Below are 24,571 nucleotides of genomic sequence, written 5' to 3' on the forward strand. Positions count from 1 at the left end.
CGCTGCCCTGTTGACTTTTATTGTATCCAGACCTGTTTTCTTTTAGTTGAGTGTGAGTTTATTTCAACAATGAAGGAGTGGAAAGTAACATCTCATTTTTTTTCCCGTAAAACAGAGATTAAAGATCAAATTAAAATGCTTGTGAATATATTTTAATTTTATAAGTTGGAACATGCCCCTCCAAAAAAAAAAAAAAAATCTGTTTCTTCAGGAGGAAGAGGATATTTTGAACTATTTTGCATTCCTCTACTCCAGGCCATAATAGGCACTCCTGTAATGGTTGATTTTTTTTTTTACCTGGTAGCTCAAGGAAGTCAGAGAGTGTCAACGTTACGGTTTTGCAGGTAGGTGCCTCGAAGAATAGACAAGGGTGGGTTGTGACAAGATTAGCTGGAGAACGCAGGGAACAGATTTGCTAAAGGAAGTGAGAGTTTGGTTTTAGACAGGTTTATGTTGAAGGGCCTGGGGCGACAATCATGGAACTATGCTTATTAGACAGTTAAAGATGTTTATGACTCGAGAGAAATGCCTAGCAGAAGTGGACATGGGAAGAGGAAATAGAGATTGATTTGATATCTCTCCAATAAAATATTTCTGCATAAGGTCTATTGACGTCAATCATGGGGCAGTTCATTAGAGGTTAACAGATCTTGAGTGGTGGAAGTGTAGTTTGAATAAACATATTCAATATTGTAATTTCTGCGGGAAAAAACTTATTTTCAAAATATAAGCTACAGAGAGCACAAAATGTTTATATTTACAGAAAGATTTAAAAAGTTGGGAAGCACTAATATAGAATGTAGTTAAAGCTTTGGGAGGAAATGAAATTGCCAAGGAGAGCATGTGAAATAAGAGAATTGATTATAAGCGTGGTTGATGAAATAGTGAAAGAGATGGAGAAAATGCCACAGAATTGGAAAATTGGGAAGAGACTGCAAACATTGGAATCATATGGGCTTCACTAACTACTTGGCCTCTGGGTAATTTTGAGCCCCAATTTTAATCTGTTAAAAGGGGGTAATACTTCTCAGGGATGTTGTGAAGATTAAATGAACATTTTTGAATGCTTATTACAGTGCCTGGCACAGAGTAGAGCTCCTTAAGAGCTCCGTAATTACTATCATTCTAGTGAACGCTGCACCAGTTCCTTCATCCCCAGGACAGATAAGATTAAGACTTGAAAAATAAGTATTTGATTTTGGCGTTTCAGGTATCATTGGTTTCCTTAAGGGTAATTTGAGTAGGTGGCAGAGATAAGTACAGTACTAGATAAAAATTACAATCTTGAAGTTCAGACAGGTTGAATGTATTCTTTCAAAAAAATTTGTTATTTTAGGAAAGTATAATGAAGGGAAGACTGGATCTTTGGAAGGTTTAGAGGATGTGGGAAAGATTTAAGCACGCTTCTATTGAGGAAAATTTTTTTAAAAAAGGAAGTCCCGTTTTATGGTCTTGTGAAAGATGAATTGTGTGTCTTATTTGCCCTGAAGAGGAAGGACAGTAACATAGTTGCACCCTATGCTGTTAGACTCACCCTCAACTGCACTGAAGATGGTAATTCCAAGCAATAAATAAGCAGGAAGTCCGCTTTACGCAATAGTTAGTAATTTTCTAATCTATTATCCGAGGTTAGTTTTTAAAAATATTACTGGAACCTAAATCTGTTAGTAGCCACCGAAAGGACGTGGCTATAGTCAGTAAGGATAGAAACCTCCTTTTTATTGTCCAGTAATCAGGTCTGTTGGTAAGAGGGTGGGGTTTGTCTTAAAGTAGATCTTGAAAATATGCTTGAAAACATTTCTTCAGAGGAAGGATAGACATTTAAGAAGTGAATGGCAGGGTTGTTTATGGTGAGAAACTTTGTTCAAGAGTTATATTAGGCAAAATTGGAGAACATTGAGCAGAATCGTGATCTAATTAAATGAATATGTGGCTGTGAATCAAGAGAAATGAATTTTATTCATTGCTGGCCCTGTCCCTAACTAGTTTTGTGACCATGGGCAAATGTTAACCTTTCTGGCTGGGCACGGTGTCTCAAGCCTGTAATCCCAGCACTTTGGGAGGCCGAGGTGGCGGATCACGAGTTCAGAAGTTGGAGACCAGCCTGGCCAACATGGTGAAACTCCGGCTCTACTAACAATACAAAAATTAGCTGGGCATGGTGGTCCCCACCTGTAACCCCAGCTACTCAGGAGGCTGAGGCAGGAGAATCACTTGAACCGGGAAGGCGGAGGTTGCAGTGAGCGGAAATTGCGTTGCGCCATTGCACTCCAGCGTGGGCGACAGAGCGAGACTCCCTCTCCAAAAAAAAAAAAAAAAAAGGTTAACCTTTCTATGCTAGAATTTCCTTATCTATAAATGAAGATAATATTGTTCAGTCTACTCCACAACTTTTTGTGATTATCAGAGACCTAATCTGATCTTTCAGATTACCTCACACATATCCAAATATAAATGTTTTATTCTAGAATCTAGACAAATTAATTTTGTAATACTTATCACTTTTCTTTTCTTTCTTTTGCCTAAGCCTCTTCACCTGGCTTAGCAATTATTTTTTCCTGTCCATAGCAAACCTAGTTTAGATTCAACCTTTATCTCCTGCTCATTTGGGTATAATCATTCCTGTTTGATTCATTTGCCAACTATTGATATGTTGTCTTCTGAAATGTGTTCTGGTCTATTTTTATTATTTAATTTTCACATTTCATAGTCTCACTATCCTGGTGAATTGGAGGGCTTAAGGTTATATGTAAGGTTAAATTCTTAGTTTTGCAGGCTAAGTGCATGAAAGGATAGGATTGGTGAGTGGCTGTGGCACTGTAGTTAATGTCTCAGGTGACTGTGGGCTAGGAAACCAGGGCAAATTCAGCATTATCAGGCCCTTGAACACATCCTAAGTGAAGGATCAAAAATGGAGAGGCCAGGCAAGGTGGCTCACGCCTGTAATTCCAGCACTTTTGGAGGCCGTGGTGGGAGAATCACTTGAGTCCAGGAGTTTGAGACCACCCTGGGCAACATAGGGAGACCCTGTCTCTACAGAAAATGAAAAAATCAGCCAGGAAGGGTAGTGCACACCAGTGGTTCCAGCTACTCAGGAGGCTGAGGTGGGAGGATCACTTGAGCCCAGGGGTCTAGGCTGCAGTGAGCTATGATTAGCCACTGTAGTCCAGAGTGAAACCTTGTCTCCAAAAAAAAAAAAAAAGCAAGACAGGAGGATTCAGAATTTGGGAATACACTGGGAGTGGATGCCCTGAAGCAACATAATTCAGAGGCTACTTGGCACCTCCATCAGCTGTTAAAGATAATGAACCAGTTCAGAGGTTATATCTTACATACTGAACTAAATTGTAAATTCCTGTAGGGTGGTATGAGACACATAGTTGGCCATGACTATAAAATAATGTACCTACCTGCCTCATTTCCTGCTTTCCTTCTGTTTTGATTGAGCATTAACAATGTGCTATGCCCAGTGAAGCTTATTTACTGTTATACCTGTAGAAGTCTTATCACATAAAATTTTAAACATTCAAACATCCACATGCAATAAAGTACAGCCATTTTAAACATTATATATCTAAATATGAATTGATGAATTCTAACAAATATGTATATCCATGTAGTTACCACTAAAGTGAAAATACAAAACATTTTGTTATCTCAGAAGAATGCTTCATTCTTTCCAGTCTCCCTCCTCCCACCAGAAGTAACCAGTCTTCTGATTTTTATTATCATAGAATGGTTTTCTCCGTATTTCAGCATAATATAAATGGAATCATATCATTTGTATATTTTGGGTTGTAATTATTTTTCATAATGTAATCTTTTTATGATTCATTTATGCTGTTACATGTATCAGTAGTTCATTCTTTTTTATTGCTGAGTAGTATTTCATTGTGCGAATATACCACAGTTTATCCATTCACCTGTTAATGGATATTTGGCTTGTTTCTGTTTTTCTGACTGTTATGGATAATGCTGCTATGAACATTCGTACACAAGGTTTTTTTGGACATGTATTTTTACTTATTTTAGAATTGCTGGATCATATGGTAACATATTAACAGTATGAAAAACTATTGATGTTTTTGATTCTCCTTCCAGTAATGTATGAAGCACAGTGTTGTTATTCACTGGGTATGAACTGGGATCTCATATAGTTCAGTTTTTAAAATTCAGGTAAAATTCATGTAACATAAAATTTGCCATTGTAACCATTTTGAAGTGTAGAATTCAGTGGCTTCCAGTATATTAACTGTGTTGTGCAACCATCACCACTATCTAATTCCAGAACATCTTCAACGTAGGAAAAAGAAACCTCTTACCCATCAAGCACTCATTCTCATTCCTCCTCTCTCCTCAACCCCTGGCAACCACTCTTCTGCTTTCTGTACCTCTGGATTTGCCTATTCTGGACATTTCATAGAAATAGAATATGTGGGGTTTTTGTGTCTGGCTTTTATTGAGCATAATGTTTTCAAGGCTCATCTATTTTGTAGCGTGTATCAGGTCTTCATTCATTTTTTAGAGATGAATAAAATTCTCTTGTAGGGATATACCACATTTTGTTTATCCTTTTATCAGTTGATGAACATTTGGTTTCTTTTTATTTTTAGCTGTTATGAATAATAATGCCTGAACATTTGTGTACAAGCGTTTGTTAGACTGTTATATTTTCAGTTCTCTGGGGTATATACCTAGAATTATTACTGAGAATTTCTGGGTCATATGATAATTCTGTGTTTAAAATTTTGAGGAACTGCCAAACTATTTTCTATGTGGCTGCAGCATTTTACATTCTCATTAGCAGTGTAAAAGAGTTCCCATTTCTCCACGTCCTTGTCAACACATGTTATATTTTGTATTTTTAGTTATAGCCTTCCTAGTGGGTGTGCAGTGGCATCTATTTCTGGTTTTGATTTTCATATTCCCAATAAGTGATGATGTTGAATACTTTTTTGTGTGCTTATTGGCCGTTAGTGTATCTTCTTTAAATATTAGGTCCCTTGCCCCTTTTTTTGAGGGTTTGTTTTTGTTGTTGTTGTTGTTATTGTTTAAAGTTCTTTATATATTTTGGATACTAGACCCTTATCAGATATATGATTTGCAAAAATTTTATTCTTTTCCATACCTGGTCTTTTCAATTTCTTGATAGTGTCCTTTGATACACAAAATTTTTTATTTTGATAAAATCTAATTTTATTTTTTCTTTTGTTACTTGTGCTTTTGGTATCATATCTAGGGCACTATTGCCAGATTCAGGGTCATACAGATTTATTCTTATAAGAATTATACATTTTGCCTGCATTTATGTCCTTGACCCACTTCGAGATAATTTTTTGTATATGATGTGAGTTGAGGGTCCACCTTCATTTTTCTGCATGTGGATATCCAGTTTTCCCAACACTGTCTGTTGAAAAGACTATTCTTTTTATCATGGAAAGGATTTTAAAACCTTGTTAAAAATCGTGCCTGTAGCTGTATAGGTTCGTTTTTGGACTTTCAATTCTATTCCGTTGATCTATATGTCTCTCCTTATGTCAGTACTACACGATTTTAATTACTGTAGATTTTTAGTAAATTTTGAAATTGGGAAGTATTAGTATTACAAATTTGTTCTTTTTCAAGATTGGCTATTCAGGATCTCTTAATATTCCATATGAATTATAGGATCAGCATATCAATTTCCACAAAAAAAGTAGTTTGAAATTTGGTCACAGTTGCATTGAATTTGTAGAGTATTATCATCTGCACAATATATTTTCCAATTCATGAACACAAGTTGTCTTTCCATTTATTTAAGTCTTCTTTAATTTGAACAGTGTTTTGTGGTTTTCATTTTACAGAACTTACACCCCCTTGGTTGCATTTATTCCTAAGTATTTTATTCTTCTCGATGCTATTGTAAAGGAAACTGTTTTGTTAATTTCATTTTCAAATTGTTCATTGCTATTGTATAGAAATACAATTGATTATTATATATTGATCTTGTATTCTGCAACTTTGCTGAGTTTATTAGCTTTAATAGATTTTTGGTGAATTCTTTAGGATATTATAGATATAAAATCATATCATCTATTAGTAGAGATACTTTTACATCTTTCTTTCAAATCTAGATGCCTTTTGTTTCTTTTTATTGCCTGATTGCCTCAGCTAGAACTTCTGGTATAATGTGTCATCAAAGTGATGAGAGAATGGACATAGTTTTTATTTTCCTGATCTTCGGGGGGAAAAGTTTTCAGTCTTTCTTTTGTTAAATATGATGTTATTTGTGAGTTTTTTTAATAGATGTCCTTTATTAGGTTGATGAAGTTCCCTTCTTTTCCTACTTTGTCACATGTTTGTATCATGAAAGGGTGTTGTATTTTGTCAAATTTTTTTCTGCATCAATTGAGTTAATGATATGTTTTTTTCCTTCATTTAATTAACATGGTGTATTTCGTTGATTGATTTTAATGTGTTGAGCCATCCTTGTATTCCTGGGGTAAATCTGACTTGGTCATGGTATATAATTGCTTTAATATGTGGTTGTATTTGGTTTACTAGTATTTTCTTGAGAATTTTTGCACCTTTCGTACAAAGGAGATATTGGTCGCTAGTTTTCTTGTGAGGTCTTTGTCTGGCTTTGACATCAGAGTAATGCTGTACTGGCTTCATAAAATGAATTAGGAAGTGTTCCCTCCTTTATTTATTGGAAGAGTTTGAGAAGGCTTGGTGTTAATTTTTTCTTAAATATTGATAGAATTTATCTGTGACACCATCTGGTCCTGGACCTTTCTCTCTTGGGGAATTTTTGATTTTTGATAGAACAGTTTTCTAATAAGTGTATTTAGAAGTAAATAGACTATTGACACAAGAACAAGTAGACTATACTGGTAGTATTGTCTCCACTTTCATTCCTGATTTTAGTAATTTGAGTCGTCTTTTTTTTTCACTTGGCCAGTATACCTAAAAGATTGTCAATTTTGTTGATCCTTTAAACAACTTTTGGTTTTATTAATTCTCTGTGTAGTTTTTGTATTCTATTTTTTATCTTCATTTTTATTTATAGTATTTTTTCCTTTTTCATCCTCATTTTGATTTATAGTATTTTTTCCTTTTCATCTCCATTTTGATGTATAGTATTTTTTCCCTCTTACGTGCTTTGGATTTAGTTTGTTCTTTTGATAGTTTTATAGGGAGAAGTTTAGGTTATTGATTTTACAGATCTTTCTTATTTCTTAATGTAGATTTTTATAACTGGAAATTTCCCTCTGAGCACTGCTTTGCTGTATCCCTTAAGTTTTGGTGTGTTGTGTTTTCATTTTCTTTCATCTGAAGACATTTTCAAGTTTCCATTGTAATTTCTTGTTTGACTCATTGTTTATTTGAGTATATTATTCAATTCCACATATTCAAGAATTTTCCAAATTTTCTCATTATTGATTTTACAGTTTCTCTAATTTTGGTCAAAAAATGATACTTTGTATTATTTTAATTTTATTAAGTAAGAATTGCTTTGTGGCCTAACATGTGATCTGTCTTAAAGAATGTTCTATGTTCACTTCAGAAGAATGTGTATTTTGCTGTTATTTGGTGGGGTGTTCAATATATGTCTGTTAGGTCTAACTGGTTTATAGTGTTCTAGTCTTTCTGATTCCTTGTTTATGTTTTGTCTGGTTCTATTCATCATTGAAAGTGAAATGATGAAGTTTCCAACTATTGTTGAACTATCTGTCTCTAATTCTATCACTTTTGCTTTTTATATTTGGGGCTATATTTTTAGGTGTATATATGTTTATAATTTTTATATTTTCTTAATGGATTGACACCTGTATCGTTACATAACATCTTTCTTTGCTCTTGTAAAAATTTTTGTCTTAAAGTATTTTGTCTAATATTGGTACTACCACTCCAGCTCTCTTATAATTACCGTTTTCATAGAATGTCTTTTTCCACTTTCACCTTCAGCCTATGTGTGTCTTTGGGTCTAAAGTCTTTTTTAGACAGAATATAGTTGGGTACTTTTAAAATTCATTCTTCTAGTCTCTACCTCTTAATTGGAGAGTTTATTTAATGAAATTACTCACGAGAGAACATATTTTGCCATTTTGCTGTTTTTTATATGTCATATCATTTTATTCCTCCATTCCTTCATTATCACCTTCTTTTGTGATAGATGTGTTCTGGTGTACCATTTTGATTCCCTTGTGATTTCTTTTGAAATATATATTTTAGGTATTTTCTTAATGGTTGTCTTGGGGATTGCAATTAACATCAAATTTATAACAATTTAGTTCAGAATAATATCAGCTTGGTTTCAATAGTATACAAAACTTTTGCTCCTGTATACCTCCATCTCCCTATCCACTTTTTGTTGTGATAAATTACATATTGTTATTATAAGTAACATATAAATAGATATAAATGATATAAATCAATTTAGATTTATAATAACTATTTTATGTAATTATATTTTAAATCATACGGGGGGGGGAAGTGGTGTTGCTAACCAATAATACACTAAAAATTCAGTTACTAACTAAAAATACAGATTTTCACATTTATCTACTTTGTTATGTTTATTGTTTCATTCTTTTACGTTCAACCTATTTGTATCTTTAAATATAAAGTGTCATGCTGGGTGTGGTGGCTCACTCCTGTAATCCCAGCTTCTCAGGAAGCTGAGGCAGGAGAATCTCTTGAGGCCAGGAGTTTGAGACTAGCCTAGGCAACATAGTGAGACCTGTCTGTAAAAAATTTAAAATAAAATTAGCTGAGCATGGTGGTGTGTGTCTGTAATTCCAGTTACTTGGGAGACTGAGGCAGGAAGATTGCTTGAGCTCAGGAGTTTGAGGCTGCAGTGGGCTGTAATCATGCCATTGTACTCCAGCTTGGGTGACAGAGCAAGACTCTGTCTCATATTTTTTAAATAAAAATCTCTGGTAGCCAAGATATAGTTTGATTATTATTTTTAAATTGATTTTGCCAATCTCTGCCTTTTAGTTGTATATTTACATTTATTGGGGTGGGATTTACATCTGCCATTTTGCTACTTGTTTTCTGTATTTCATTTATATACAGGTGCTCCTCAACTTATGATGGGGTTACATCCCAACAAACCCATCATAAATTGAAAATGTCGTAAGTCAAAAATCCACTTATACACCTAATCTACCGGGCATCGTAGCTTATCCTAGTCTACCTTAAACATGCTCAGAACACTTACATTAGCCTACAGTTAGGCAAAATGGTGTAACATAAAGCTTATTTTATAAAAGACTTGAATATCTCATGTAATTTATTGAATACTGTACTGAAAGTGAAAAACAGAAATGGAATGGTAGTATGGATACTCGAAGTATGATTTCTACTGAATGCATGTTGCTTTTGCACCATCGTAAAGTTGAAAAATAATAAGTGGCACCATTGTAAGTTGGGTATCGTGTATATTGTGCTTGTTTCACTCTCTCTTTACTGCCTCCTTTTATTTTAAATAGATATTGTTATATATTTTAATTTCATTGTTTCTTCTAATATATTTTAAAATTTTCTGTGATACTTTTCCTCTGAGTCTTCCTGGCACCAAGTGCACAGAATAGTTCCCTTTAATTCATGGTTTCTGTACTGGAAGTTGTGAGATTGAGGTGGACAACCAGCTTCCCTATCATCTTGAGTTCCCTTTCAGGAGAATTCTTCCTCCCTTGACTCATTGGAAGCATTGGCAGTGCCTGAAGGTAGAAATATTGCTAAGGGCAGGCAGAGTAAAAGGTGGGGAGGTGGTACCACCATCCCTGACCTTGCAAACTCTACTCTATAACTCAACCAAAGGAGATGCCAAATCATAGTGGCTGTTCAGCAGCACCACAATGTAAGAGATATGTTCCACAGGTCCCCTAGGCAGAAACGCCTAACCATCCTTCTCACACTGCTGTGATACATTCTTTGTGATATCCCCTGTTCAGGACAGGCAGCATTTAGATTGCTTACTAAAGCTGAGGCAATCCTGTGCTTAAGGTGCCACCTAGTACCAAAAAGGAGGCAGTGACCTAATGGCAAACAATATTCAACAGATAAATTACAAAGAGTGTCTAAGCAAACATGCCCAGTAAACACCAAAACAATCCAGACCAAAAAGACTGGAATAAATGAATTATTCATTGCAAAGATATGGACATAAATCTATAGGAAATAACAAATAGGGAACAGTGACCTCCCCAAAAAGACAAAACAAAACTCCAATGACTGATCCTAAAGAGACACAATACATGAGCTCTCCGACCAAGGATTTAAAATAGCAGTTTTAAGTAAACTTAGTGATCTCCAAGATAAAAAATTCCAGAAATTTATCAAAGAAATTAAACAGATTGAAGTTGTTCCAGAAATGAAATCTGGAACTCAGCAATACATTTGTCAACTAAAAATTTGATTAGATACTGTGAACAGCACAATGGATCAAGCAGAGAAAATCAGTGAGCTAAAGGACAGGCTATTTGAAAACACACAGTTAGAGGAGAATTAAAAGAATGAAAAGGAATGAAGATTACCTGCAAGATACAGAAAATTACTTCAAAAGACCAAATCTTAAGAATTATTGGTATTCAAGAGGGAGTTGAGGTAGAAAACTTATTCAAACAAATAATAACAGAAAACTTTCCCAAACTTGAGAAAGATATAAATATCCAGTTATAGGAAGGTCTGAGAACAACAAACAGATTTGATCCAAATAAGATTTCCCTAAGGCATATGTTGGGAAAACCAGCCCCACACCACCCAGCGGGTACCCCGAGTCTGGCAGAGACAAAGGAGTTAGAAAGAGACAGAATAAGCGCTTAAAAGCAGGTCCAGGGGACCAGAGCTCTTGGGCTCCGCCCAATTTATTGGTTTACAAGCTCTTTGTTCTTAGGGCAGATGGGAGGGATAGGAAGGGATGAGGAAAAGGATTAATCAGTGAAGGAGCTCGTGAGTAGCAGTGGTGGTTTCTGTGAATTTCGTCGAGCAAAGGCGTGTGTCTAAACTACTTAAGATCTTTAACTTATCGGGACTGAAACAGGTGGGAGTGGGTTTCAGGAGGAGCCAAGATGTTTGATTATACTCCACTGCTTCAAGGAGTGTTATCTCCCTGAGCAACCTGTGGAATGCCGCTGAGCGGTTATACTCTCGGGGCATAAAGACATGAAGGCAATAAGGAGACATTTCTCCTCAGAGGACGCCCATGGCTTCCCATGAGTGTCTCACGCAGGGGAGACCAACTCAACTGGCACCCCAGAAACTGTCTTTCCCACAGCATGTAATAATCAAACTCTAAAAGGGCAAGGATAAAGAAAGGATTCTAAAAGCGGCAAAAGAAAAGAATCAAATAATGTGTAAACAAACTCCAATTCGTCTGGCAACAGACTTCTCAACAGAAGCCATACAGACCAGGAAGGAGTTATTAGATTTTTAAAGGACTGAAGGAGTTATAACATTTTTAAAGGACTGAATGAAAAAAAATCTGCCATCCAAGAATACTGTATCCAGCAAATATACCCTTGAAATGTGAATGCCAGATAAAGTCTTTCCTAGACAAAAGCTAGGAGGATTCACCACTACCATACCCATTTTACAAGAAACGCTAAAGGGAATTCTTCAACCTGGAAGAAAAAATGTGCGAAAAGAAAACATTTGAAGGTGCAAAACTGGCCAGTTAAAGTAAGTACACAGACCATTAATATTCATTCATTTTTTTTTTTCCTAGAGAGGGTTTTGTTCTATCGCCCAAGCTGGAGTGCAGTGGCATGATCTCAGCTCACTGAAACCTCTGTTTTGTGGGCTCAAACGATCCTCCCACCTGTGCCTCCCAAGTAGCTGGAATTACAGGTGTGTGCCACCACACCTGGCTAATTTCTGTATTTTTTGTAGAGATGGTGGTTCACCATGTTGTCCATGCTGATCTTGAACTCCTGGGCTCAAGCGATCCACCTGCCTTGAGATTCCAAACTGCTGGGATTACAGGCATGGACCACTGTGCACAGTCCCCAAGAATATTCTTTTTTTTTTTTTTTTCCCCCGAGTTGGAGTCTCACTGTGTCACCCAAACTGGAGTGCAGTGGTGTGATCTTGGGTCACTGCAACCTCTGCCTCCCAGGTTCAGGCAATTCTCCTGCCTCAGCCTCCTGAGTAGCTGGAACTACAGGCATGCACCACTGCACCTGGCTAATTTTTATTTTTATTAACGGAGTTGGGGTTTTGCCCTCTTGGCCAGGCAGGTCTCAAACCTGTGGCCTTAAGTGATCCGCCCGCCTTGGTCTCCCAAAGTGCTGGGATTACAGGCCTCAGCCACCGCACCTGGCCTCCCAAGAATATTCTAATGCTGTAATTGTGGTGTGCAATCCACTCATAACTCTAGTATGAAGCATAAGAGAAAAATCTATCAAAAACTGTAATGGCTATGGCAGCCTGTTAAGAGATAAGGAATATAAAAATAGGTAAATTAAAACAAAGTCAAAATGTGTGGAGGATATAATTAAAGTGTAGAGCTTTTTTTTTAGTTTTCTCTTTGTTTCTATTCCTTGTTATCTAAAATAAGTTTTCATCTTTTAAAAATAATTTGTTGTATTTACAAGATGATTTTTAAAATTCATGCTAACCACAATGGAAAAACTTACTGTAGATACACTAAAAATAACAAGCAATGCATTAGACCAGTAGTGGTGGCTCGTGCCTGTAGTCCTAGGTCTTCAAGAGGCTAAGGCAATAGGATTGCCTGAGCCCAGCAGCTTGAGGTTGCAGTTAGCTGTGATCCTGCCATTGCACTCCAGTTTGGGCACCAGAGCTGTTCTTGCAGAACATTTCTTTATGAGATGTTCTACTATTGTAGGAAAGCCAAGAGATATTTTGTTAGAGTGAGTTCTCCCTCTAGAATGTGTCCTCCCTAAAAAGGGACAGTGTCTGCACATAGGAGAATAGAAAGTGGGACAGAAAAAAAGATAAGTAGGTTGGTAAAACTGTAGGGAGTTTAAAGCAGTGTTGAATACATTATGAGTTCTAGGCAGTTCACTGATAATCACTTCTCAAATTTTCCACCTGTACTCCCAAGTCTCTGGGAGTAGAGTTTTGCCTTTTTTTCATTATTTTTGTAATAAATTGAAAAGGAGACTCATTTTTCAGTTCTCATTATAATTAGATAACATGATTTTAGGAGATAATTGATATAACTTATTTTTCTAAAATAGTATATATGTTATGAAACAATTTCATTAACTATTCTAAAAAGTTATATCTAAATTTCTGACTTGTTTCCTTACATTCTGATGGCTAGAAGTATAATAAAGTTTTCTGGATTTAATTTCATGTGCACATATTCAAGTTGTCAACCTTGCTGGCATCAATGTCAACAATAAAGTACTGTGGGCCGTTTTACCATTCTGGAGGAGAAGTATACCTATATTCTAGCATACATATATTATTTTTCCACTTAAAGGAGCTCATTTAAATGAATGTTACAAATATGTTCCCTAGACTTGAAGATTCTACATAAGTTTCAGGAACTAAAATATTTTTATTGTACATGTTTTCACATATACAGAAAAATACAGAACAATGAAATATTTATGGTATATGTTTACATAGGTTTACCAAATCATAACATTGTAATATATTTATGTTTTCGAAGTATTGTAAACTACAGTTATTAGAACATTATGGTCATTAATAATTTAGAATGAATCTCTTAAAAGATACTTTCTGTATACAAAATAAACAAGATTTCTGAAATATTATCTAATATCAAATTAGTATTATCTAATACCAGACCATGGTCACATATCACTAGTTACCCTCAAACTGGAAAAATTTGTTTGTTTGAACCAGGGTTCTTTTGGTGGTTGACTCTCTTAAGATTCCTTTAATCTAGAACAGTTTACTCTCCCCTGCCACGTTTTTTCCCACTTTTTACTCAAAGAAATCAAGACAATAGTCTTGTAGGCTAAAAGAGTACGACTTCTACTGTTATGTGGCATCCATTACCTTGTTACACTAGTTGCTGAATTTCCTGTGACTTGGAAGTTAGACCTAAAGCTTGTTGCTTGTTGCTTGTTTCGATTCAGATTAAAGGTTCCCCCCTTACACTCCCCTCCCAAAAAAAAAAAACCTTCGTAGATGATGCTGGCCCTTTAATTTTGTGTTACAAAATCTGGTTGTTCTACTGTAAATGATGCTAAGATTGATCACCGTGTTTGGGCTCTAGAGTCGTTTGCTTATTTGTTTTTAAAGCAGAGTATATTAACTAGAATAACACGAAGTTTTTGTGAAAATGCTTCTATAACTAATGCTTGCATTTATGGAGTATTCTTTATATTCTTCAAAGCAATTAGTAGAAAGCAATTAATGAGTATTTGTTGATTTTTGTATTAAAGTTTTTATGTACTCCTTTCTTTTAGATTTATTATCCTTTTCCTGTGTGAAAAGATAAGACAATTACTTTCTTTTTAATTACAGGTTTTTGGCTACTGATGTTACAAACAATAAAATATTGGAGCATAGAGTTGAAGAAAAGACTCAAACCAGGTAGGTAGATAATAAAAGTCTAAAGAAACAATAAAATTACTATTTATTTTTATAAAGGACATTATTGATATTATTGACAGAATTGGAATATGAACTGTAGAGTACTGTTCAAAATTAAGTTTCCTGAATTTGATAATTGTATTGTGATTATATAAGATAATATTCTGATGTATTTATGGTGAAGGGACATGATGTATGCAGCCTACTTTTGAATGGTTCAGAAAAAAAATGATATGTAATTTGACAGAGAATTTGATAAGTCATGGATAAGTAGGAACTCTCATATTGCCAGAAGAAGTATAGATTGATCCAAGCTTTCTGGAAAGCATCGTGGCAATTTGTATGAAGTTTTTGTTGTTGTTGTTGTTTTGTTTTTGACATGGAATCTCCTCTGTCACCTAGGCTGAAGTGCAGTAATGCGATCTTGGCTTACTGCAACTTCTGCCTCCTGGGTTAAAGGGGTTCTCATGCCTCAGTCCCCCACGGAGCTGGGACTACAGGTTTGCGCCACCATGCCTGGCTAATTTTTTGTATTTTTAGTAGAGACTGGGTTTCACCATGTTGGCCAGGTGGTCTCAAACTCCCGACCTCAGGTGATCCACCTGCCTTGGCCTCCCAAAGTGCTAGGATTACAGGTGTGAGCCACCACGCCTGGCCCTGTATCAAGTTTTAAAATAGCTTATCCCATCAGTCTTACCATCTTTCCTACAGTCATTGTAGGAAGGTTACAAAAATATATATATGTATGTATAAGAATATTATAGCAGAATATTTTACAGTTTGGAAATTGGCAACAACCTGATATCTAACAATCTGAAACTGATTAAATAAATATAATTAACTACTGTGCAAGCAATAAAAATGTAAATCTGTTTTTATTGACACAATGTCTGTAATGTGTTTTTAAGTGTTAAAGCAGGCTACTAAACAAGCAAAGTAGTATTGACCTGTTTTTCAGAAAAACTGTATGTACACAGACACATAAATGTACATGTGTTTGATTAATATACAATATTTGGTTAGATGTAATGTGTGTGTATAGACATATACATATGTATGTGTGTATGTGCATAGACATTTGGAAAAATGACACTCCTGTTGCTGGTGATTATTATTATTATTATTATTTTTTGAGGCGGAGTCTCGCTCTGTTGCCCAGGCTGGAGTGCAGTGGTGTGATCTCGGCTCACTGCAAGCTCCACCTCCTGGGTTCATGCCATTCTCCTGCCTCAGCCTCCTGAGTAGCTGGGACTACAGACACCCAGCTAATTTTCTGTATTTTTAGCAGAGACAGGATTTCACCATGTTAGCCAAGTTAGTCTCGATCTCCCGACCTCATGATCCGCCCGTCTCAGCCTCCAAAAGTGCTGGGGTTACAGGTGTGAGCCACCGTGCCTGGCCGGTGATTATTTTTGAATAGTAAGTTCATAAGTTATTTTTATACTGTTCTGTATTATCTGACTTTTTAAAACTTTTTTATGTTTTTATGTTGCTTTTCTCATCAAATTTTTGTAAGATAAAACTTACTAAGGTTATGTGTTTTTATTTTACATCTGTACAACAACTACTGGTATACAATAAAGGGCTGTATTTGCTGATACCTCTGTACTCTATTGGGGAGGTTTTCTTAGTAGTGTTTATGAGGCTGAGTTCACAGACTCAGACTTATTGGTCAACTGCTTTCATTCTGTCAGTATCTGTTTGGTTAATTCTCTGTTAGTTGTCTTACTAATGTGATGCTGCTCACCCAGCTTAGCTGAAGGATGTTATCATTTTTGAAAGATCAGAGGATGTGCTCTAATTTTATATTTTCTTTTTAACAGGTTTTTATTTAATTAGTTAAAAATATGGATCCTGAAACAAGGGGACAAGAGATTATCAAAGTGACACCTCTTCAGCAAATGCTTGCCTCATGTACTGGAGCTATACTGACATCAGTAATAGGTAAAATTATGTTACTGATGTAGATTATGTAACTTTGAATGAATCAGTGCTTCCATTTGAGTTTTAGTATCAGTATTTCAACGTAGGTTCTATTTTCCATAAGTGTTGGCTGGCTGAGAAATAAAGAGTACAAAGAGAGGAATTTTACAGCTGGGCCTCCGGGGGTGACATCACATATTGGTAGGACTGTGATTGCCCACCTGAGCTGCAAAACCAGCAAGTTTTATTAAGGATTTCAAAAGGGGAGGGGGTGCAAGAACAGGGAGTAAGGTCACAACATCACATGCTTCAAAGGGTAAAAAGGAGAACAAAGATCACCTGCTTCTGAGGAAACAGGACAAGGGCAAAATCACAAACTCCTGATAAGGGTCCAGCAAAAATCACAAGGCAAAGGGCAAAAGCAGAATTACTGATAAGGGTCTATGTTCAGCGGTGCACATATTATCTTGATAAACATCTTAAACAACAGAAAAGAGGGTTTGAGAGCAGAGATCCAGTCTGACCTCAAATTTACCAGGGTGGAGTTGCCCAATCCTAGTAAGCCAGAGGGTACTGCAGGAGACCAGGGCGTATTTCAGTCTTTATCTCAACCGCATAAGACAGACACTCCCAGAGTGGCCATTTATAGACCTCCCCCCAGGAATGCATTCTTTCCCCAGGGTATGAATTATTAATATTCCTTTCTAGGAAAATAATTTAGCAGTATCTTCCCTACTTGCACGTCCATTTATAGGCTGTCTGCAAGAAGAAAAATGTGGCTCTATTTTGCCTGACCCTGCAGGCAGTCAGACCTTATGGTTGTCTTCCCTTGTTCCCTAAAATCGCTGTTATTCTGTTCTTTTTCAAGGTGCACTGATTTCATATTGTTCAAACATACATGTTTTACAATCAATTTGTACAGTTAACACAATTATCATAGTGGCCCTGACATGATGTACATCCTCAGCTTACAAAAATAACAGGATTAAGAGATTAAAGTAAGACAGGGGTAAGAAACTGTGAAAGTATTATTTGGGAACTGGTAAATGTCCATGAAATCTTCAGAATTTATGTTCCTCTGCTGTGGCTCCACCCGGTCCCTCCGTTCAGGATCCCTGACTTCCCACAACACATACTATCATTTATGATCCATGAATGTTTCATCATGTTATTATATGAAAACAATCCTGGACAGAGATTCAAGAGACTTGAGTCCTTGCTTTGCCATTCTCACGGTGAATACACTTGTGAACAGTATCTAACTTTTATTTGAACTTCATTATTTCATCTGTAAATTAGGGGCTTATAACTGGAATTTCTTTTGGGTCCCTATCAACATTAAACTTTTCTGATTCCCCATGTCTATAATAGAAAGCAAGAAGATGGAATAAAATATTAGCATAATGAATAATACAGAATTTTCACAATTTATGTTTGTAACAGTTACAAATAATCTCTACTTTGCATTAATGGAATTTCTTAAATTTCTCTGGTTCACAGTTTTCTGTTTCTTACAGTCAGCTTCTTGTAGATGTAGCCAAATGACACAGTTAGGTGATAGTTTAGCATTTTAATGATTTTTAAGTTGGCTAGTTTATGTAAATAACAGATGATTAGAACAAATAAATTAATTGCTTATGATGTATTTTCAGGTCAGAATTTGAGTTATAAAGATCATAGAGATCATCTAATATAATTATCATCATTCTCAAGATGAGGAAAAGTTTTCTTAGAACCATTATTTGGCATTTGTTTCTACTTGGATAAAATGTAGCATGCATATTAAAACTATTTTCCTTTGCTGTGCTATGCCCAAATGGAATAACATAACTTAGTGCTAAAGATGTTTTATGGCCAGTTTACTCAAATTTTTATTATCTGTACCTCTTATTTGATACAGGTAAATTTAACAGATTAGGAAGACTAATATCATTTGGCTATTGATTACTTATAGAAAGTTATTCACAAAGTCTTTTGGAACTTTTACTTCTTATATTAGAAATCATATTTTCTTATAAATACTAACTTTAATGCTAATGTAATGATAGTTGTAGGAATATTACGAATAACAGTTTAGTACTCATGAGAGAAGTAATTCATCTGTCTTTCACTGATTAACAAAATTTAAGGGTAAAAAAATTAGAATGTTACATTCAAGACTACTTTAAGATAAATAAGCTTACCAATTATATAGCCATGAGGAAAAGTATGAATCAGTGTATTTTGTGTTCTGTGTAAAACATCTATCCAATTTACAGATACCACTTGCTAATTGAAACTTACATATCTTGATAGTGACACCCCTGGATGTTGTTAAAATTAGACTCCAAGCCCAAAACAACCCATTCCGCAAAGGTATGTGTACTAATTACCCTAAAAATGTTATGTTTGATTTTTAAATGTTCCTGTGTTTTTTTTTGTATAACATTCATTTGCTAATTTATTAAAATTGATGCCTCTTTATCCTCATGAAAAACATTTTTTTTCACCATTTAGTTGTACGTGATGAGGTGTAGGCAAAAAGCAAATAAATACATAATATTTGTATGGACCTACTAATTAAAGCAAAAGATGGTTATGTATTTGTATTTGTGCCTCAGAGGTAAGAACAGAATTATATTTGTGAGGGATCTTAGAATCCAGCTTACTCCTGTGTCCAAAAGTTGTGCCCATGTTAGAGCATTCATGACCATCATACAACTATTGCTTGAATATAGTGATTGGAAATGTATTATTTTATCAGACAGCTTGGTTAATTTCTGGATAGTAGTTTATGTAGAATTTGAGACAAATAATGATGTGTTTTTATAAGATAGGCAAAATTCGCAATTCCTTAGTATTTTATAGGTTTATAAAGATGATGGCATTGCAACCATATTTTAAGTGGCAGAAAACACCTGTTTGGACTGTGAGAAAATTGACTCAGATATAAAGCCACTGTGTTGAATACAGAGCAGTGAGATGGAATGAACAGCCCTGGTATTTTACATGAATGAAAGGATAGATTGATTGTAGGAAGAGGCTGAAAAGGTAATTTCCTATACATTAAAGAAAGCCATAAAAGCAGAAGGAAACACTGAGACTTAAGTATTACAAAATTCACAGCTTGGTATTTTTACATACTGTTGGGCAGAGAAGACAATTTTGGCAACAGTTAGTCCAGTAAGTGGGAAGAAGTTGATATTAGAGAAAGTTGTACTACATTAGGTGGAATGTGACAAATGGCTAGACTGAGCAGTACAGATACAGAAAAAGAGACAAAGCATAGCATTATGTACATTGAGAACGACATTTAAAAAAAAATTCTAGTTTTGTCTGAATTTCCCTTGCATACTACAGATTTTTCTTCTGGTCAAATAGAGAAGATATGCATCCATGTTCTCTTCTCTAAATAGGTTTTCGTCTTTTATCTTCCTTCTTCATTCCCTCAGATAACTTAAAAGAAGTTATTTTTGTGTCCTTTTTTTTTGAGATCGGGTCTTACTCTGTCACCCAGGCTGGAGTGCAGTAGTGTGATCATAGCTCACTGTAGCCTTGACCTCCTGGGCTCAGGTGATCTTCCCACTTCAGCCTCCTGAGTAGCTGGGACTACAGGCATGTGCCATCATACCCAGCTAATTTTTTAAATTTTTTTGTAGAGATGGAGGCTCACTGTGTAGCCCAGGCTGAAATCAAACTCCTGGCCTCAAGTGGTCCCCTGGCCTTGGCCTCCTAAAGTGCTGGGATTACAGGCATGAACCACCATGCCCAGCCATTTTCTTATTGCAGTTCTGAAAACATAAATCCACTAATTTACAGTTCCTTTTTTTTTTTTTTTTGAGACAGTCTCGCTCTGTTGCCCAGGCTAGAGTGCAGTGGCGTGATCTTGGCTCACTGCAAGCTCCGCCTCCCGGGTTCATGCCATTCTCCTGCCTCAGCCTCCCAAGTAGCTGGGACTACAGGCGCCCACCACCACGCCCAGCTAATTTTTTGTACTTTTAGTAGAGACGGGGTTTCACTGTGTTAGCCAGGATGGTCTCGATCTCCTGACCTCATGATGCGCCTGCCTCAGCCTCCCAAAGAGCTGGGATTACACCAGCCTAATATACAGTTACTTTTAACAACTCTGAATTTAGAATGCAGTGCAGTAGCATTAAGCAAATCAAATTAATTTTGTCTGTTTCATCCTAAAAAGTAGAGATGGTTATTTATCTTTTTCAAGATTGTTTCTCTTTTTGTAATTTTCTAGTTTCCTCATTGTGATGTCAATTTGTTCATCTGTAAAAATAATAAGGTTATGTGAGGTAATTGTTGGCTGTTCGAATCTTCTTTGTTAGGAAAATGTTTTGTATATAGTAATGGACTCATGGATCATCTATGTGTCTGTGAAGAGGGAGGCAACAAACTATGGTATAAGAAGCCAGGAAATTTCCAGGGAACATTGGTAAGGTGATTATATTCCTTAGAATCACAGTATATTTTCTATTTAATCTTATATGTGAAAGATTTTCTAATTGCAAGAGGGTTAAGAATCATATTAAACTGAGAACAGGGAACAACTTCTTTGCTTTTTAACCCTTTCTTAACCTTTTCATAGGTTCATGGTTTTGTGTAAAAAAGGGGGAGGTAACTTTTTAAAAAACTAAACATTTTTATTTTGAGATAATATAAAATGAAAAAAATATATACAGACAGATTTCATGTACCCTTTTCTTAGTTCCCGCCAGTGGTACCATCTTACAAAACTAATACAGTGTCACCACTAGGATTTTGACATTGATTGATATAATTAAAATAAAGAATAATTTCATTATCACAAGGATTCTTTCTGTTTCCTTTTTTAGAGCCACACCCATTTCCCTTGTGTTCTCACCAACTCCTTAAGCCCTGGCAACTACTAATCTGTTCTTCATTTATATAATTTTGTCATTTCAAGAGTGTTATATAAATGGAATCATAACATATATAACCTTTTGGGGTTGGCATTTTTTACATAGCATAATTACCTGGTGATTCATCCAGGTTGTTGCATGTGTCAATCATTTGTTCCTTTTTATTGCTCATGATATAGATTATTTCATGGTGTAGATATAATGCAGTTTATTTTCAGAGTTTTTTCCAGATTTTGGCTATTATGAATAAAGCTACTACAAACATTCACTTACTCTGGGAAAAATGCCTTGGGGAATACAGTTGCTCAGTCATATGGTAGTTACATGTTTATAGTTTAAGCAACTCCTAACCTGTTTTCTACACTGGTTCTACCATTTTACATTTTCGTTAGCACTGTGTGACTGATCAATTTCTCCACATCTTCACTAGTGTTTTGGTGTTGCCACTACTTTTATTTTACCAATTATGATAGATGTGTAGAGATATCTCACTGTAGTTTTAATTTGCATTTCCCTAGTGGCTAATGGTGTTGAACATCTTTTAATATGCTTATTTCCCTCTTCAGTAAAAAAGGCTTTCATGTCTTTTGCCCATTTTCTAATTAAATTCTTTGTAGTTTCACTGTTGAATTTTGATAGTTCTTTATATATTCTAGATACTAGTATTTTGTTGATTGTGTGGTTTGCAAATATTTTTTTCCACTTCTAGTTTGTCTTTTCATCCTCTTAAACATGGTCTTTCACAGGGTAAAACTTTTTAATTTTTACGAAATTCAATTTATTAATATCTTTTATAGGTCATGCTTTTGGTGTCAAGGCTAAGAGCTTTTTATCTACTGTTACACTCTGAAGACTTTTTCATAAAAATTTTATTTAAGTCCTTGATCCATTTTGAGTTAGTTTTATGTAGGGCATGAGACTGTGGTTGAGGTTTGTTTGTTGTTGCTGCCTATGGATGTCCACTTGCATTTGTGGAAATGGCTGTATTTCCTCCATTGAGTTGCTTTTTGCACCTTTGTTAAAAATCAGTGGGGCATATTGGGTGTGTCTATTTCTGAGTTTTCTATTCTGTTCCATTTATCTCTGTGTCTGTCACTCTGTCAATACCACAGTCTTAATTATTGCACCTGTAAGTCTTGAAATTAGATACACTGATTCCTCTCACTTTATTTTTATATTTCTTTTTCTTTTTTTGAGAAAAGGCCTCGCTCTGTCACCTAGGCTGGAGTGCAGTGGAGCAATCATGACTTACTGCTTCCTCAATCTGTATGCCTCAAGAGATTCTCCCACCTCCATCTCCCAAGTAGCTGGGACTATAGGCATGTGCCACTGTGATTTATTTTTTGTAGAGACAGGGTCTCACCATGTTGCCCAGGCTGGTCTCACACTCCTGGGCTCAAGCAGTCCTCTTGCTGTGGCCTCCCAAAGTGCTGACATACAGGCGTGAGACACAGCATCTGGTCCTTATTTATTTATTTATTTTTTTTTTTCAAAGTTGTTTTCACTACTCCCAAAGTTTGTCTTTCCACATAAATCTTAGCATAATCCTGTTTATATTTACAAAAAAATATTGCTAGGGTATTTATTGGAATGGCATTCAACTTGTATGTTAATTTGGAGGGTAATAACATCTTTAATGTGTTGAGTCTTTCAATCCATTTTCAACCTGCTTATGACATTATAATTGAAGTGAATTTCTTTTAGACAGCATAAAATTGGGTCATGTTTTAATTTCACTCTGTCAATTTTTACCTTTTAATTAATATACTTAGTTTAACTATTGTAATGCAATTATAGATTAGGACTTAAGCCTATCTTTTTTTAAAAATTTTCTCTTTGTTGTGTTTTCTATTTCTGTTTTGCCTTTCCTGCCTTCCTTTGAAAGTTACTTGAACATTTTTTGCATTCCATTAAACTCTTTAATCTCACTTAAAACATTCTATTTTAGCTGTCTTTTTCTGACATTGCTTCCATGGGGAAGAAAGGATGTCATCTTGTTACTGCTGGGTAGAGTTAGAAGTCCAGGTTCCCCATCCAGCCTCTATTGACGCACAGTGTGAGGGAAGACCTCTTTTACTCTTGAGCATGTGTGGGAGTTCTGGCTTTCTATATGGTTTCCACTGACGGTGTAGTGGGGTAGCCTCATTGCTGGGTGATGGTGAAAGTACTGACTCTCCACTATTCCTCCTGTGACACCACCCTAGCAGAGGGATGAAGGAGCCTTATTGCTGACCTGGTAGGGGTAAAAATCTTGGTTCCTTATTGACCTTCTGTCAGGCTTACATTGGTGGAAGTCTAGGCTACCTACTTGGCCTTTGCTGATATGGGTCTGGGTGGTGGCACAAGTTTCACTTTGGTGTTTGGCTAGAGCAGAGTGGTTATTGTCTAGAAGTTTTCTGTCTTACTAGGGTTCCCTTACCTGGGAAAATATGCAGTCCTTTGTGACTAACGTCTTTTACTTAGCACAGTGTTTTAAGAGTCATCCATGTTGTAGTATGTATCAGTATTTTATTTCTTTTATTGCCAAGTAATATTATGTGAATATATTACATTTAATTTATTCATTCATCATTTGATAGACATTTGGGTTGTTTCTACTTTTTGGAGTAATTAATTCTATGGACATTCATGTTTCTGTGTGAACATGTGTTTTAATTTCTCTTGGATATAACCTTATGTGAATATGTGTTTTAATTTCTCTCAGAATGTAACGAGTTGAAATTAGTGTGTCATGTAATAACTATGTTTAACCTTCTGAGAAACTGCTAGGCTATTTTCTAAAGTAGCTACACCATTCTGTATTCTCACCAATAGTATCTAAGGGTTCCAATTTCTTCACATTTTCACCAGAATTTATTATTGTCTGTCTTTATAATTTTAGCTTATTTAGTAGGTATGAAGTCACATCTCATTTGTGGTTTTGCTTTGCATTTTCATAATAATCACTGATGAACATTTTTCCTTTTTCTATTTTTCTTTTCTTTTTTTTTGAGACAGGGTCTCACTCTGTTGCCCAGGCCTGGAGTGCAGTGGTGTGATCTCAGCTCAGTGCAGCCTCTCCCTGCTGGGCTGAAGCAGTCCTCCCACCTCAGACTCCCAAGTAGCTGGGACTACAGGAGTGCATCACCATGCTCAGCAAATTTTTTAGCTTTTTGTAGAGATAAGGTCTCACTATATTGCCCAAGCTGATGTCAAACTCCTGGGCTCAAGGGGTCTCCTGCCTTCTGAAGTGCTGGGATTACAGGCCTGAGCCA

At 35.8% G+C, this 24,571-nt stretch overlaps 1 protein-coding gene across 5 annotated transcripts in view; it reads left to right on the forward strand.

Annotated features, from left to right (window-relative positions):
• The window catches only part of SLC25A40 (solute carrier family 25 member 40), a 41,171-nt gene that overhangs the window by 659 nt on the left and 15,941 nt on the right, over nt 1-24,571 (forward strand). For 3 of the 5 annotated variants that reach the window (XM_054496954.2, XM_054496955.2, XM_054496957.2), the window contains exons 2-5: nt 14,455-14,523; nt 16,347-16,467; nt 18,742-18,801; nt 20,763-20,869. In XM_054496954.2, the coding sequence (XP_054352929.1) occupies nt 16,371-16,467; nt 18,742-18,801; nt 20,763-20,869 (264 nt within the window). In that variant the 5' untranslated portion in view covers nt 14,455-14,523; nt 16,347-16,370. Of the gene's footprint in view, nt 1-304; nt 345-9,578; nt 11,668-14,454; nt 14,524-16,346; nt 16,468-18,741; nt 18,802-20,762; nt 20,870-24,571 lie in introns of those variants that run through there. The other 2 variants (XM_063667650.1, XM_063667649.1) reach the window with 2 other exon arrangements.

The sequence above is a fragment of the Pongo pygmaeus genome, chromosome 6 (assembly GCF_028885625.2).
Source record: "Pongo pygmaeus isolate AG05252 chromosome 6, NHGRI_mPonPyg2-v2.0_pri, whole genome shotgun sequence".
NCBI classification, from domain to species: Eukaryota; Metazoa; Chordata; class Mammalia; order Primates; family Hominidae; genus Pongo; species Pongo pygmaeus.